General features: G+C 42.0%; 1 protein-coding gene across 2 annotated transcripts in view; it reads right to left on the bottom strand.

The window, feature by feature from the left end:
- The window catches only part of EOGT (EGF domain specific O-linked N-acetylglucosamine transferase), a gene marked incomplete at both ends in the record, with an annotated part of 30233 nt that extends 18734 nt beyond the window's left edge, over nt 1–11499 (bottom strand). The window contains 6 exons of one of the 2 annotated variants that reach the window (XM_079712440.1): nt 2363–2469; nt 6404–6508; nt 6867–6961; nt 9137–9245; nt 9838–9938; nt 11276–11499. In XM_079712440.1, the coding sequence (XP_079568566.1) occupies nt 2363–2469; nt 6404–6508; nt 6867–6961; nt 9137–9245; nt 9838–9938; nt 11276–11485 (727 nt within the window). The remainder of the gene's footprint in view (nt 1–2362; nt 2470–6403; nt 6509–6866; nt 6962–9136; nt 9246–9837; nt 9939–11275) is intronic. The other variant, XM_079712441.1, reaches the window with a different exon arrangement.
- Between the last annotated feature and the right edge of the window lie 3507 nt (nt 11500–15006).

Genomic DNA, 15006 nt, shown 5'->3' with positions numbered 1-15006 from the left:
TATAGAACTGTGAAGACTAATCACTATTTTTATGATCATTTATTGTTTTTAAATCAATGGACACCTGGTTATCATGGAAGTATTGACAAAGTATTGACAACTATTAACATTTTGGTATTTTTCATTCCTGTCTCTTTTTCTCCTATTTAATCACTACTTATATTGCTTCTTGGGAAAACATTAACCAACTATCATTGAAAAGAGTTGAATGTCTCATGTCCTAATTAAAAGAGCATAAACTCTGGAGTCGGAAGAACTGAGTCGAATTATGAGCAAGTACTCAGGCAAGTTTGTAAATTCCAAAGCTTTGGCTTTCCTACCAGAAATAGGAAATCAATATACTTAGGTGCCAGCTTTTAGGTAATGTACCTAAAGTACCCAGCCCAGCACCTGGCACAAAGTGAAAACTTAGTGAAGACCAGCTGGATCCTGCTGGGTCAGAGGAAAGGGGAGGGCAGTGCTGGTATTTTTAAGTTCCTAAGTCCGGCATTCATAAGAAACGGAACATTTTCTCAATCTCTCTCTCTCTCTCTTTCTCTTTCTCAGTCTCTCTCTCTCTGTCTCTCTGTCTCTCTCTCTCTCTCTCTCTCTGTCTTCTGCCCTCTCTCTCTCCCCTTTCTCTTTCTCTCTCCACTTAGGTATGGAGGACCCAATATTCAACCTGGAAATGTACAAATCTAAATGGGATAAAATTCCAAGAACTAACATTTAAAATATGCACTTTAAAGAAGGGAAAATGTTGATTAAAAGAAAAACAGTGACTCTCAAAAGCAGAAATCATAAAATATTCTGACTTCATTCCTACAGTGAATAATAATGTTGGTGCCAGAAAAGAAGAGTAAAAAGGACTCCATTTATGAAAGTCAGGTCATTATGCTATACACCTTTAACGTATACAGTGCTGGATGTCAATTGTATCTCAACAAAGACAAGAAAAAGGAAAATGATACTCCCTTCTTTTTAGACTGGTATCTTAGACGAATGTTTAGAGGGACTTTTCTCTTTCACCCAGAAAAATCTCGCCAAAGAGCATATTTTCAAATAAATAAGAAAAAGAAAATTCTAGGGCAACCCATCCCCTTTTCCCAGGTTAGCACACAGCACACGTTAGCTCTCTCATGAATTGTTCAGCAAGTTTACAACATTTATTGAGGGATGCTGAATGCACAAAATAGCACTTGGTACCAGGAGAATTTATAAAAGAGGGAGAAAACACAGGCTCTGTCCTCAAGAAATGGGCCCCAAATGAGTCTTGTTCTGCGGAATATTCATTCTCTCAGGGTAAGAGTTAATATGAAAAGGAACGCTGGATGACAGCGTAAGGTAGAAGAAAAAGGCAGAGTTATGAATACAGGAAAGAAATGACACATGTCTACCCTGGCCTATTATTCCTACTTTACATCCTTTATTGCGTAAGTAGCTACATAAATTTAACTGTTTGCACATGTTCAACCCTTTTTCAGGCAGATCAGTGTTTTCTTTGCCCCATTTTCATCTGCATATTTTAGAAATGAGTCAGGACCTTGAACACAGCAGTGTTACCCGCTCTCATTTCCAAAACCTAAACTTGTCTGATTTCTGAACCTCATACTTTGTAATATAACACTTAGGACTTCAGAAGGCAGAGCACATTAAAAATATGATCAATAAATTAGAGGAATTCTGAAATATTTGTGACAGGCGGCTCTCTGTATTTCACCTTGAGCCCAGCATCTCATGAATTTGGGTGTGGTGTGGCCTAGAAACCTCCACCTCTTGTAATGAGAGAGATAACGGAGTACGATTTGTGTTGCTCCCCTCTAGGGCAATGAGTTCACAAAGCAAACGCTGTGCTTGCACGTGGAGAATTAGAAGCTATAACCTTAAGTAGGTACATAATTTTAATTTTTTTTCCAAGAATATATGGCAGAGCTAACTTCCAAAAGAATTTTAAGTTAACTTTAGTCATGGAGATGACACCAGAAAGTTTGCCAGAGAGGTCATGGGCCTTCCTTTCCCACCTGCACTATATACATGGCTTTTAATTTTTAAAGAGTTCTACTGAAGCACCAGCTAAATCAAGCGATTAGAGAAACCACATGAGGTAAATGTAGTTACAAAAGGGGTACCCAGTCTTTCTCCTCTCATCTTTTGATTTTGATTGAGTCATTTGATATCAATGTGAAAGTTTCTTCTAGCATGCCGAAAATATAAAACAGTGGGAAGTCCAAATTAGTTCACTTCTTCACGAGAAGAAAGCAAAAAGCAAATCTACTGTTTAATGTCACATTGCCTGCCCCCAAATTATAGGAATACATATATCAAAAAAAGGAACAAAACCACATTAACCAATAAATAAATAACAGACAAATTAACTTCTCACCTGCATCTAATTTCATGAAGTAGGTTGGTTTCTCAATAACAATGTCACACTTAGCATCTTCTACTGGTCTGAAGTTGAGCTGAGTATAGCTTTGTAGCTCAGCAAACCTGGAATTAAGAATCAAGAGATACTTTCAAAGGGATCCTCCTGGACATCCTACTGAAACCTTGTAACTTAGGATCTGTTCATTAAGCAGATTTTATTTCTAGAAAACACTCTTATAAAGACATGTGGAACTTCTCAAACTTACTAACATTTATGCAACTTGATATCGATTTTAATGTTGAGACAAAAAGCAAAAACGATTTTAAATTTCAGCCTAATGTGCAAGACCAACTGGGAACTTTGCTGACAAAGAAAAAATTTACACATAGAGTTGACCAAAAAACTCTACCAGTAAAGTGGGAAGATTTAAAAAGGTTTCTTGCAGTCTGACGAGGCTCAAAAGTAACACTGACCCAGAGAACCTTCTTGGATTCTGAGAAACATGGCATTCCTAGAATTACCAAGTGCCTAGAAAAAACAGCAGACAGCTATGCCTCCCAGAGGAAAGGAACGTCTGTTTCTCGGAAAACAACTTTGGAAGCCACTTGGTACAATTTTCTTCCATACAAAAGAAGACAATCACAAGTTAACCTAAAGATCGCTGTAACTCTTCATCTTTGAGACCATGTCTGAGGTAAGACAAATAACAAATAGAGCCTTTTAAAACACACATAATGCTGAAATATTTATTGTAGTGGCTTCAAAAATAGGTCCAAAAATTCTGCGATACTTCTTCCTTCAGGAGGTAGAGATGAATATCCTCCCATGGAGGGTGAGCTGGACTTAGCGATTCACTTCTTCTTTTTTTTTTTTTTTAATTTATTTATTTTTTGGCTGCATTGGGTCTTTGTTGCTGCTCACGGGCTTTCTCTAGTTGTGGCGAGTGGGGGCTACTCTCTGTTGCGGTGCACAGGCTTCTCATTGTGGTGGCTTCTCTTGTTGCAGAGCACAGGCTCTAGGTGCGCGGGCTTCAGTAGTTGTGGCTTGCGGGCTCAGTAGTTGTGGCTCATGAACTCTAGAGCGCAGGCTCAGTAGTTGCGGCGCACGGGCTTAGTTCCTCCGCGGCATGTGGCATCTTCCCAGACCAGGGCTCGAACCCATGTCCCCTGTATTGGCAGGCAGATTCTTAACCACTGCGCCACCAGGGAAGCCCTGGTGATTCACTTCTAATGAGCAGAATATGGCAGAAGTGATGGTGGTCACTTCCTAGATTAGGATATACAAAGATCAAGGCCTCCATCTTGGGACATGCTTGTGCTCGCTCTCTCTCGCTCTCTCTCTCTCTCTCTCTCTCTTTTTCCCTCTCGCTCGCTCTCTCTCTTTCTCAGACAACATGCTCTTGGGGAAGCTGGCTGCCATGCTGTCAGTAGCCCTACGGAGAGGCACATATGGTAAAGAAATGACACCTCTGGCCAACAGCCAGACAAGAAAACCCAAAGATGACATGCGAGCTTAGGAAGCAGATTCTACAGGCCCAGCTGAGCCTAGAGAGGGCCACAGCCCTGGTCAACAGCTTGACTGTAGCATCCTCAGAGACCCTGGCCAGAGCCACCCAGCTAAGCTGCCTCCAAATCCTGGCTGTCAGAAACTTCGTGAGATAATAAATGTTTATCGTTTTAAGCTGCTAAATGTCTGAGTAATTTATTATACAGCAATAACTAATACAAATACACCCTAGGGAACTATCATGATATCAAAAGGTAGTGGGAAGCAAATATCAAACATTTATTTTGGATCTCAGATATCAAAGTGTGCTAGGAATCAAAATGCCCACGAGAAAACAGGAACTCCTACTGCAAAAGTCTGTTAAGTAAGATCCTGCTTTGCAGAGAGTAAAATGATAGACTGTTATCCTGAATGGTTTACTTAGCATGAATGTTTGACCTCAAAAATGAACTCTCTTTGACATAAATCATAGCAATATTTTTTTATCTGTTTCCTAAAGCAAAGGAAATAAAAGCAAAAATAAACAAATAGGACCTAAGTAAACTTTTTTTATTTTTATTTTTGGCCACTCCAAGTGGTGTGGCATGTGGGAACTTAGTTCCCTGACCAGGAATCAAACCCGTGTCCCCTGCAGTGGAAGCACAGAGTCTTAACCACTGGACTGCCAGGGAAGTCCCAGGACCTAAGTAAACTTAAAAGCAGTTGTAAGCAAAGGAAACAGTTGACGAAATGAAAAGACAACCTACAGAATGGGAGACTATATTTGCAAATGATATGACAGATAAGAGGTTAATATCCAAAATATATAAAGAGCTCATACAATTCAACACCAAAAAAACAAACAACTCCATTAAAAGATGGGCAAAAGAACTGAGTAGACATTTTTCCAAAGAAGACATGCAGAGAGCCAACAGGCACATGAAAAGATGCTCAACATCGCTAATCATTACGGAAATGCAAATCAAAACCACACCTGTCAGAATAGCTATCATCAAAAAAACACAAATAACAAATGTTGGCAAGGACGTGGAGAAGAGGGAACCCTCATACACCGTTGCCGGGAATGTAAATTGGTGCAGCAGTTACCAATGGGGAGAGGGAATTGCGGAGGGGCAAGACAGGGGTAGGGGATTAAGAGGTTCAAACAATTAGGTATAAAATAAATAAGCTACAAGGATATATTGTACAACAGAGGGAATACAGCCAATATTTTATAGTACCTATGAATGGAGTATAACCTTTAAAAACTGTGAATCCCTATGTTATATACCTGAAACTTATATAATATTGTACATCAACAATACCTCAATAAAAAGAAAAAAATGAACATTATATGAGTGTCCTGTGTGACTGTAAAGGGGAGCACGACAATTTCTAGGATGACAGAGCAGTTCTGTAGCGTGATGGTAATAGTGGTTACATGTACCTAAGCATATGATTTAGATTTTATAGAGCTATACATGCCCCTAAAAAATAAAGAATGCATGTAAGCATTGATGAAATCCAAATGTGTTTAGTTAATAATATTGTACCAATGTCAATTTCCTGGCTTGGATCATTGTGCTATGGTTATGTAAGATGTCATCATTAGAGGAAGCTGGGGTAAGGGTACAATGGAAATTCCTTGTACTATTTTTTAAACTTCTTGTACCATCTTTAAACTATTTTTAAATGTCTACAAGTCTCAAGTTATCTTAAAATAAAAAGCTTTTAAAGTACCCTAATTCTTTAATATCTAAAGATGGTAAATTTCTTGATAGAACTAGTTTAGTATTCAAAATGTTTTCAATCAAAATGTGTTCTCCAATCTTTACATAAGGTTCAAAAAGCTTCTCAAAGGTGCTTAAAGTCAGGGTAGTGTTTACCTTTGGAAAGGAGGGTGGAGGTTGTGTCTGGAAGGGAGCCTGGGTGGATGATGGTCTATTTTTGACCCAGGTAAGAGTAACTCAAGTGGGTTCACTTTTTCCTAATCCAAACTGTACATTTCTCTATATGTTTGGTATGTACTTCAATAAATGTATATTTTTAAAAAATGTTCCCCAGGGCTTCCCCGGGGGCGCAGTGGTTGAGAGTCCGCCTGCTGATGCAGGGGACACGGGTTCGTGCCCTGGTCCAGGAAGATCCCACATGCCACGGAGTGGCTGGGCCCGTGAGCCATGGCCGCTGAGCCTGCGCGTCCGGAGCCTGTGCTCCACAACGGGAGAGGCCACAACAGTGAGAGGCCCGCGTACCGCAAAAAAAAAAAAAAAAAAAAAAATGTTCCCCAAAACACATGCAGAAATTATGAGTTAAAAAAATTCAGTTTTGAACTTTTTTCTTTCATTAGCAAATAGTAAGTACTATATCATACTTCCGAATATTTTATCAATATATATTTAATTCAGATACAACTGATGATTCACTCTGGAGCCACCACTCCCCAGAAGCTCAGGCCAAATTATCTACAAATAGAGTAACATTTTCCATTTGAGAGTCCCTACCAAAATCTGCAAGCACCAATAATAAAGACAAATATTTCAGAAACATATTTTCCAAAAAAAAAAATCTTACCAAGACTGCAGAGGGCTTTTGCGCTGGCCTTGAGACATCAACATACGAATGTCAAGTTTACAGTGTCCTCCAATTTCCCCACTCTGGAAGAAATCTTCCTTAAATCTGGTGTACAACAAAAAATTAAGTTAAGCTTGGAAAATTTTTTCATGACTCAGACACGTGGGTTGCAACTAAAGTGGTTTGCCAACTTCCAAAATCAGTTTTTCATTAGAAGTTAACTCTTTATAATAGAATATTTCAAACATACACAAAAGTAGCAAAATGGTATAAGCAATCTAATGTACCCATCACCCAGTTTCATAATGATCAACTCATTATGACCAATGCGGGTCATCCATCCCCTCCCCCATTCCCCAACCTCATCACCATATTATTAGGAAGCAAATCCAAGGCTTGCAAATCCTGAAACTGCAGATATTTCAGGATTTCCCTTAGATGTTAACATCTCCCACTGAAGTACCTGTCGTGGTTTCTCTTGATGTTTCTTAAATCAAGGTAGAGATTGGTCGCTCTGCAGTACTGAAGGTACCGGGAACACACCAGACTTGAGTCATTCTGAAATAAGGTTGAGAAATAAGAAAAAAATAACTGCGATTATTAACAATTCCAGGACAGACCGGACTTGCTTGATATCATGCTGACAGCATGTTGCCTTCAGGTTCCAACCACACGATGTGATGAAAAGTGCTTCCCGATGACCACTTCTGTTGAAGGATTCCTCTCCCCGGCAGACATTGGCCAAGCATACTTTTACCAATTTGCACACCCTTAGGTTACTACGACGCACCCTTAAATGTTCTATCACCTTCAAACGTTAGAGAGTCAGCAGCTGTATTTGTGGTTCATTTCACCCTCCTGGAAAAAAAATAATGCACTCAGAACCCTCACTAAGCCCACAGCTATGTGAAAAAGCATTTTCCAAAGACCAGCCAAAGGAAACAAGGAAGAATGCACACGTCAGAGTCATTAAAATGCAAGGCAGGACGGGCAGTTTGCCAATTTGAGCTAGAGGTACTTTCTGCAAACCTTAAAACCTGTGAGAGGGCTTCCCTGGTGGCTCAGTGGTTAAGAATCTGCCTGCCAATGCAGGCGACACGGGTTCGAGCCCTGGTCCAGGAGGATCCCACATGCCGCGGAGCAACTAGGCCCGTGTGCCACAACTGCTGAAGCCCCCGGGCCTGGTGCCTGTGCTCCGCAACAAGAGAAGCCACTGCAATGAGAAGCCTGCACACTGCAGCGAAGAGTGGCCCCCGCTCACTGCAACTAAAGAAAGCTCACGTGCAGCAACGAAGACCCAACACAGCCAAAAATAATAAATTAATAAATTAAAAAAAAAACCTGTGAGAGTCTCTGTCTCCACAGCAGCGTGAGAGCCATGTTTTCTAACTCACTGAGGTAAAGGAGTTTTTGTTTGTTTGGGGTTTTTTTTACAAATTTATTTATTTTTATTTTTGGCTGCATTGGGTCTTCGTTGCTGTGCAGGCTTTCTCTCGTTGAGGTGAGCGGGGGCTACTCTTCGTTGCGGTGCGCAGGTTTCTCATTGCGGTGGCCTCTTCCATTGCGGAGTACGGGCTCTAGGTGCACGGACTTCAGTAGTTGTGGCACGTGGGCTCAGTAGTTGTGGCTCACGGGCTCTAGAGCGCAGGCTCAGTAGTTGTGGTGCACGGGCTTAGTTGCTCCGTGGCATGTGGGATCTTCCCAGACCAGGGTTTGAACCCGTGTCCCCTGCATTGGCAGACGGATTCTTAACCACTGTGCCACCAGGGAAGCCCCTGAATGGTGTTTTGGAATCTGGAGTTGGTAAGGGGTCATACCCTGCTAGCATAAAACCTAACAAGGCAGATCTTGGTGAGGAAAGCATTCTGCAAACCGCCTTGGAAGAGGTGTGCGAGGTGGAGACGGGGCGCTTCCCTGCCCTTTCCACATGAACAGCTAAACTCCAGACAAAGTGTAAAACGTCGTCTGTTAAAGACACCCCTCAGCAGTGCAGGTTAACGTCTTGCCTCCATCTTCCGGTTCAGCCACCTTGCTAGAATCGCTTGAAGTTCTTTCACGGGACACCCTCCAAAAGATGCTATACAGCATCTATTCAGTTTTTGAAAGCAGTTGGAAGCCATGTCCTCCTTTCAAACATATATCAGATTGTCATAGTTTGAGGCAATTAAAATATTTCTGGGTTTAGAATTATTCCCCCCAACATATACTAAAGAAGATAGGTTGATAAATTACATCTTTATAAATGCCCTTGCAAGTAGTTTGGGACACGTGATACACCCTCACCATGCTGTGTTTGTTAGCACTTTGCAGCTTGCAAAATGCTTTTCTGTATGTTTGCTGGCTTGATTCTCACAGTATAGCAGATAGGCAGGGCAGGTATTACCTATGCCACTGGACCAGAGAGGGAGGGATTCCTTTCACAGTGCCATCTATCTTGTTTTTATATTATGATCTAACCACTATGAGTGTAGGGGATTAAGAGATACAAATTATTACGTATAAAATAAGCTATAAGGATATCTTGTATAACACAGGGAATATAGCCAATATTTTATAATCACTAAAAATGGAATATAACTTTTAAAAGTGTGAATGTGAATCACTATATTGTATATCTGTAACTTATATAATATTGTACATCAACTATACTTCAATAAATAAATGAATAAATAAATAAATACTACGGGTGTTTCTGAATAAACACACTCGTTTATGAAGGGGTTAAACACCCACCATTCCCTTTGGCTGGCAGAGCACATGGAGTTCCTCCAGCCGCTCTCCAGAATACCCAAAGTCAGCTTGCTTCCAGAATATTTCCTGGGCTGATTCAAGAGTGTCCGTCCTGTTAGAAAACAAAAAATTCTGTGATATTCATCTTTTTACTTTTTCTGGACCTTAAATTTTCTAAGTGTTAAATTGCTAGAAGTCAGTCATTTTTTAAAGTAAACTATCATAATTTAAAAATCTATCCCTCACTACATGAAGTAACCAAAATAAGTTATTTATAGACTTACTCCCATATAATAAAAATACAAAATGGAAAGGTATGAAGTTAAGATCATCTGGAACTGAAGACAATGAACTGTTAATTACTGTATTTTCTTTACCCCGTGAACCCTGCGTGTGTTGGAAATACTGATTATACTTAACTCTCTTCTCCAGAACCAAGAGAAACCATCTATTTATCTTCTTAGCACATGCTGGGGGAAAATATTTTCTGTGATCCATACTGTTTTCTCTCTCTTGCAGAGGAAATGAGAGATATTCCTGTCCCAGTGGGAGACAGTTGAACTCATGACTGTGTAAGCAAATTAATATCTAAAGGAATTACTATCTAATACCAAAAGAGTCTAGCTGGGGATTGGAGCCTCAGCGTACACTGTGGAGAAAGGAGACAAAGTACAGGGGAAGAGGTATTCCATCCAGAAACTTACCATCCCATATCCACGTAGGTGCAAACAGGGTAACTAAACCTGAACTCTGGTCTGCAGGATTTCTCATAACCCCAGCAGTACTTTAAATTTTCTAAGTGTTTCTGGAACATAAGAGGTATATGTTTAGACTTGTCTACCTTCTTCTGACATTTAGAGAGGACTCAGATTTTTTTCCATGAGGAAAACAAATCTTTATAGAATTTTTACCTTCATGTTTTATAATACTTATTCATGTAATAGAAATAAGTAAATTCTAAAAAAAGCAGTCTCAAGTTTCTTAACAACAATTATCCTTAATCACCAACCCCTCCCCCACCAGGTGTGTCCTCCCACCAAAAATCTGGGTTTTAGCTAGACTACCACAGATCATTTGAATTGCCGTTTTTATAACTTAATTAATTAGTTAATTTTTTATTGAAATATAGTTGATTTACAATGTTGTGTTAATTATTGCCATACAGCAAAGTGATTCAATTATACATATATATATATGTATACCCACATCCTTTTTTTAATTTATTCTTTTCCATGATGATTTACCATAGGATACTGAATATAGTTCTCTGTGCCCTACAGTAGGACCTTATGTATCCACTCTATATATAAAAGCTTACATCTGCTGACCCCAACTTCCCACTCTATCCATCCCCTAACCTCCTCCCCTGAATTGGAGTTTCTTGAAGTAGCTTAATAAAATCAGTGAGGAAACTGATCCTAAAATCAGTCCCTAGAGAGTCACAAAAATTGGAATTTCTATCACCAGAAGAATCACAACTAAACCGAAGGGATCAGCAGAGATCCCGGAAGATGTCACACCTCTGCAGCCCTCGGGGGATACAGCAGCTGCTGCCAGCCCCCCGGGAGCAGTCCTGATCTGACTCCCAGCCCTGCCTCTCCGCATGCTTCCTGTGCCAGCACCGTGGGAAAGGAAATGGCTCACAATGCCCTGCTTTGATCTCTGAGGCCTCGTGAGATGTCTGAATGGGCTCCAATCTGAAACCTTTCCAACAACTCTAAAACAGAAGGAAGGCCGCAGTAATAGTCTTAATTATTTGGAGACAGAGGTGGAGGTGTTATTACCAAAATGAAGTGCTGAGAGATCCTCTGAAGTGCAGATTAAGGAGAGGTGTGAAATCCTCCAGTTACTTTTAACTAGATATTCTTTGCTGCATCAAATCTAATTCACTTCATTTACAGAGTATACACATACTATAGGCTGCCTATTTATTTTACTAGTGATTTAGATTTAAAATCTCACCTTTGTGAGTGGGCAAAGTTGAGTCACTAAGAAGCATTAGATGAAATACAAACACTGATTGACCTACAGTTGCAACCAAGAGACTAAAGTCTATTTTCAGGTTCAAGTTACAATGAGGAACTAGTGAACCAGCCTAAATTGCTTCCTTTTAAAAATATACAAGGAGAGAATAGTATTTACCTTATAAGGACAATGCGAGTCTTTCTTACAGACCATGGCAATATGCCTATTATTGTGCAAAAAGAAGGGAATATGCTCTTCTGGCAGGCGGAGGCTGGCATAGTTGAACAGAGGGGCGCCCAGAATGCCATCAGCCTGGGGAGGAACCTCGTCTTGGCCACTCAGGGGAACTTCATGAAGCAATGCTCCAAAGACAAGCAGCATGAACATAGCAACCTCCAAACCTAAAGGTCAAGTTGACAACATCCTCATTAAGACATACCCTTTCAAAGCCAAAGGGGTCAAGGGCTAAGCACAATTACAGTGAACTTCGCTATTTCACTGAATAATGTTCCTTTACTCTACAAATATTGATTGTGCACTTGTTGCCAGGCACTGTGTTGGGAGCTAGGTATACAGAGGTGAACAAAGCAGGAAGGACCCCTGCTCTCACGGAGCTTACAAGCTAGTGCAGTAGTCATAAACAACCAAATAAATAAGTTCAGATGATGACAAAGGCTGTGAATCAAATAAACCGAGGGCTGGCAAACTTTTCCTGGAAAGGGCCAGGTAGTAAACATTTTTGGCTTTGCAGGCCAGGCAGTGTTTGAGACAACTCCTCAACAGGGCCTTTATCAGGAAAGCAGCCATAGCTATGCTAGAGGAAAGGGGGGGCTGTGTTCTAATAAAACTTTATTTACAAAGATGGGAGGAGGACCTTGATAGGACCCTGTCTGAGTAAGTAAGGTAACGTGATACACAACACAGTAGGCTGGTTAAGCATATAGACTTTGAAGCTGGTCCACTGAGGTTGGAGTGTGGCTGCAGCCTAAGCTGTTTGACCTGGAGCAAGTTATTTAATCTTTCTGTGTCTCAGCTTTTCCATCTGTAAAATGGAAATCAGAATAACCCTTCCCCATAGGGCTGTTGTGAGTTAAATATTGGTAACGTGTCTAGATGTACCTGGCATGTTAAATGCTACGTTAAGTGTTTATTAAATAAATGTTTAAAGCTACAAGTGATGGGGTGGGGTTGCTAAGTAACGTTTGAGCTGAGACCTGCCAGATGAGGAGCAGTGAGAACATGCCAGGAAGAGAGAAGAAAGGAAGTACAATGGTTCCGAGCAAGTGTGTACCTGCTGAATAAAAACTAACAATCACTGCAGTACGTGAGATTATGCTACTTTTCTAAGTACCAGGATGCAGCAAGGACCGTACAGTTGAAAACTAAACTCCTAAGCCCTCGCGGAGCTTACATTCTAGGGGGTATAATAGCATCTATGGGGACTTCCCTGGTGGTCCAGTGGCTAAGACTCTGTGCTGCCAATACAGGGGGCCCAGGTTTGATCCCTGATCACGGAACTAGATCTCACATGTCGCAACTAAGACCCAGCACAGCCAGATAAATAAATAAATAAATATTTAAAAAAATAACAACATCTACGTTATTAACAACTAAGACTAAAACTAAGAAAACTCCAGGAGTGAGTTTTCTTAGTCTGCCTCAGGGCTGTGCCCTTAAACTCGCCCTGCCCTGCCTTAGTAGTGTGAAAAAAGATGATGGTCACGGACCTTACTGCATTTCTAACTCACCCTAGAAGGATTAAATCTCTTAGACCAGATTTCACTTATATTTCACAGATAATAATTGTGCCATTTGGGGTTCACTTTAGTGGTTTATTTGCTCTATTTTTTTTAAAGTGGTCTTCCCACCAGATGATAGAGCCCTGGTACACATGAGCAGCTCCCCAGCAGGGTCTGCTGTCACTGGAAAACACTGGAAAACCCAGCGTTCAAAATCAGTCTTCACTGACTATGGGCGATGAAGATGGAGCCTTTAGTAATAGACTGCTATGTTCAATCAGGCCTCAAGTCCCAAGGCCAAGTAATCATAACTAAACAGTTGGGACACCAAGAAGAAATCCCTTTCCCCTCTGGAGTGGGAAATACAGTGCCTCTTTTAGGTAACCCTAAAAGGAGTATATTGTTATTTGTTATAAAGGTCACCTGAATTAATATTTTTAGTTGGGACTTTTATCCAATCGTGAGTTGATAGCAATTTCACAAAATTTAAAAATACATATTAATAGCAACAGTGACTCTAATTATAATGAAAATATTTACCTCTTTAATCCTGAGAACCACCAAGAAGCTGTTGTGATGTTTCAGATATCTAAAATCTGTCAGAAATGAAACATATTACCTTAAAAGGATGTTAAAATAGACTTTCACATCCAGCTGATATTTTGAATTAAAGGAAATATTAAGAGAGAAGATAATTTAACAAGATATACCTGTAAGCAGAGGGACTGGCATTTAGTGAGACACGCCTTAAGCAGAAGGCCTGGCTCAGGTGCCCTTTCCTTGCCTTAACAAATACATACTGCTGAAAGCAAGGTTGCAGGTCATAACCCTCAAGACAGCAACTTAACAGAACAGATTCTAACAGTGAGCAGGAAGGAGATGACCCACTTTCTACAGGCACCAACTGGCACAGGCCAACAGGACACTCAGCAGATAAAACATTCCTAGGAGAAAACAATCTGCCTGGTTCTCACCAAAGTAATCCGACTCACCGAATCAAACTGCTCCCTAGGCTCTACTACAACCTGAGCTTTCAGACTCAACAGGCAGAATGGCCAATCCTTTGCTCATCCCTTCAGGAAATAGGTCACTGCTATGACCAAGTCTTGACCTTTGGTTATCCAAATCCATTGTCCTGGACTGAGCTCTAGCCATAACTAAATCCACTGATCCATGAAAGAGTAACACTTAGGTCAAGGGAAAAATCTAAAGACTCAGATCAGAAACCTGGCTTTTGCAGAGAGCATGCACCCGCTTGCATAAACTAGGAGTGGCTGCTACTGCTTGAAAGCACAACCTCGGGGCCTGGCAGAGCCCTTCTGGTGTTGAGTCCTCTTGCGAGAGCCTCTGAGGGATGGGAGGGCGCACTTCCCCAGCAGATAGAAGCTTTAGCAGCTGAGCTACTTTTTCCTTCAGCACAAAACAGCTGTTTCCACCGGCCTAAGAAGGGGAAAGGGAAAAGCCTGAAAGATGATGAGACATGAAAGCCCGAGGCTGATAGGGAACACTACGGGTGAGAGGGGATGATGTTCTGTGACAGAGCTTGCGAAAGTTTAAAGAAGGCAGTGGACAGGTGAAAAGTTAAACGCATTTGACACCCACGAGGACTCCTAAAACTGCTCGCCCCGACAAGTGCTAGAAGTTTTCCACGGCAGGAGGTTAGAAAGGGCCTGTCTGAGATACCCAGGTGAGGTCCACCAGCTGTCTGCTAGAACGTCAGTGAAACCAGGGCGGCCGGGTCAGCGGCGAGCGCCCTTCCGCGGCCTCGATGCTGCGCTGGGATTTGGGGCGCAGAGATCCCCGGGGGCCGCCCAACACCGCACTCCCCACCCCCGGTCCCTGGCGCGCCTGGGAGGGGCCTGGAGAGCGGCTCCGCCCTGGCCTGGGAAACCCGGTCAAGGGGGCGCCGGCCGGGGAGCCGGCGTTCTTCCCCGCGCCCAGAGGGCCCCCGGGGTCCCGTGCGCCGCTGCAGTCGCCATGAAGAGGCAGAGCGCTCGGGGTCGGGAGAGTCAGGATCAGCTTCCCCGCGTCCGCCTCTTCGGCCCGCGGGCGATGGGAAGGCGCAGGCGGACCCATGGAAAGGCGCCAGCCCTCCGGGAAGCCGCGCCGGGAGCGGGCAGAAGCGCCCACCGCGCGCCCGGCCCCGAGACCCGCTCAGCCTGCCGCGGT

This window comes from Hyperoodon ampullatus, assembly GCF_949752795.1.
Source record: "Hyperoodon ampullatus genome assembly, chromosome: 10".
Classification (NCBI taxonomy): domain Eukaryota; kingdom Metazoa; phylum Chordata; class Mammalia; order Artiodactyla; family Ziphiidae; genus Hyperoodon; species Hyperoodon ampullatus.
Note: the sequence above shows the minus strand (reverse complement) of the source record. Positions and strands in the feature narration are given on the sequence as shown.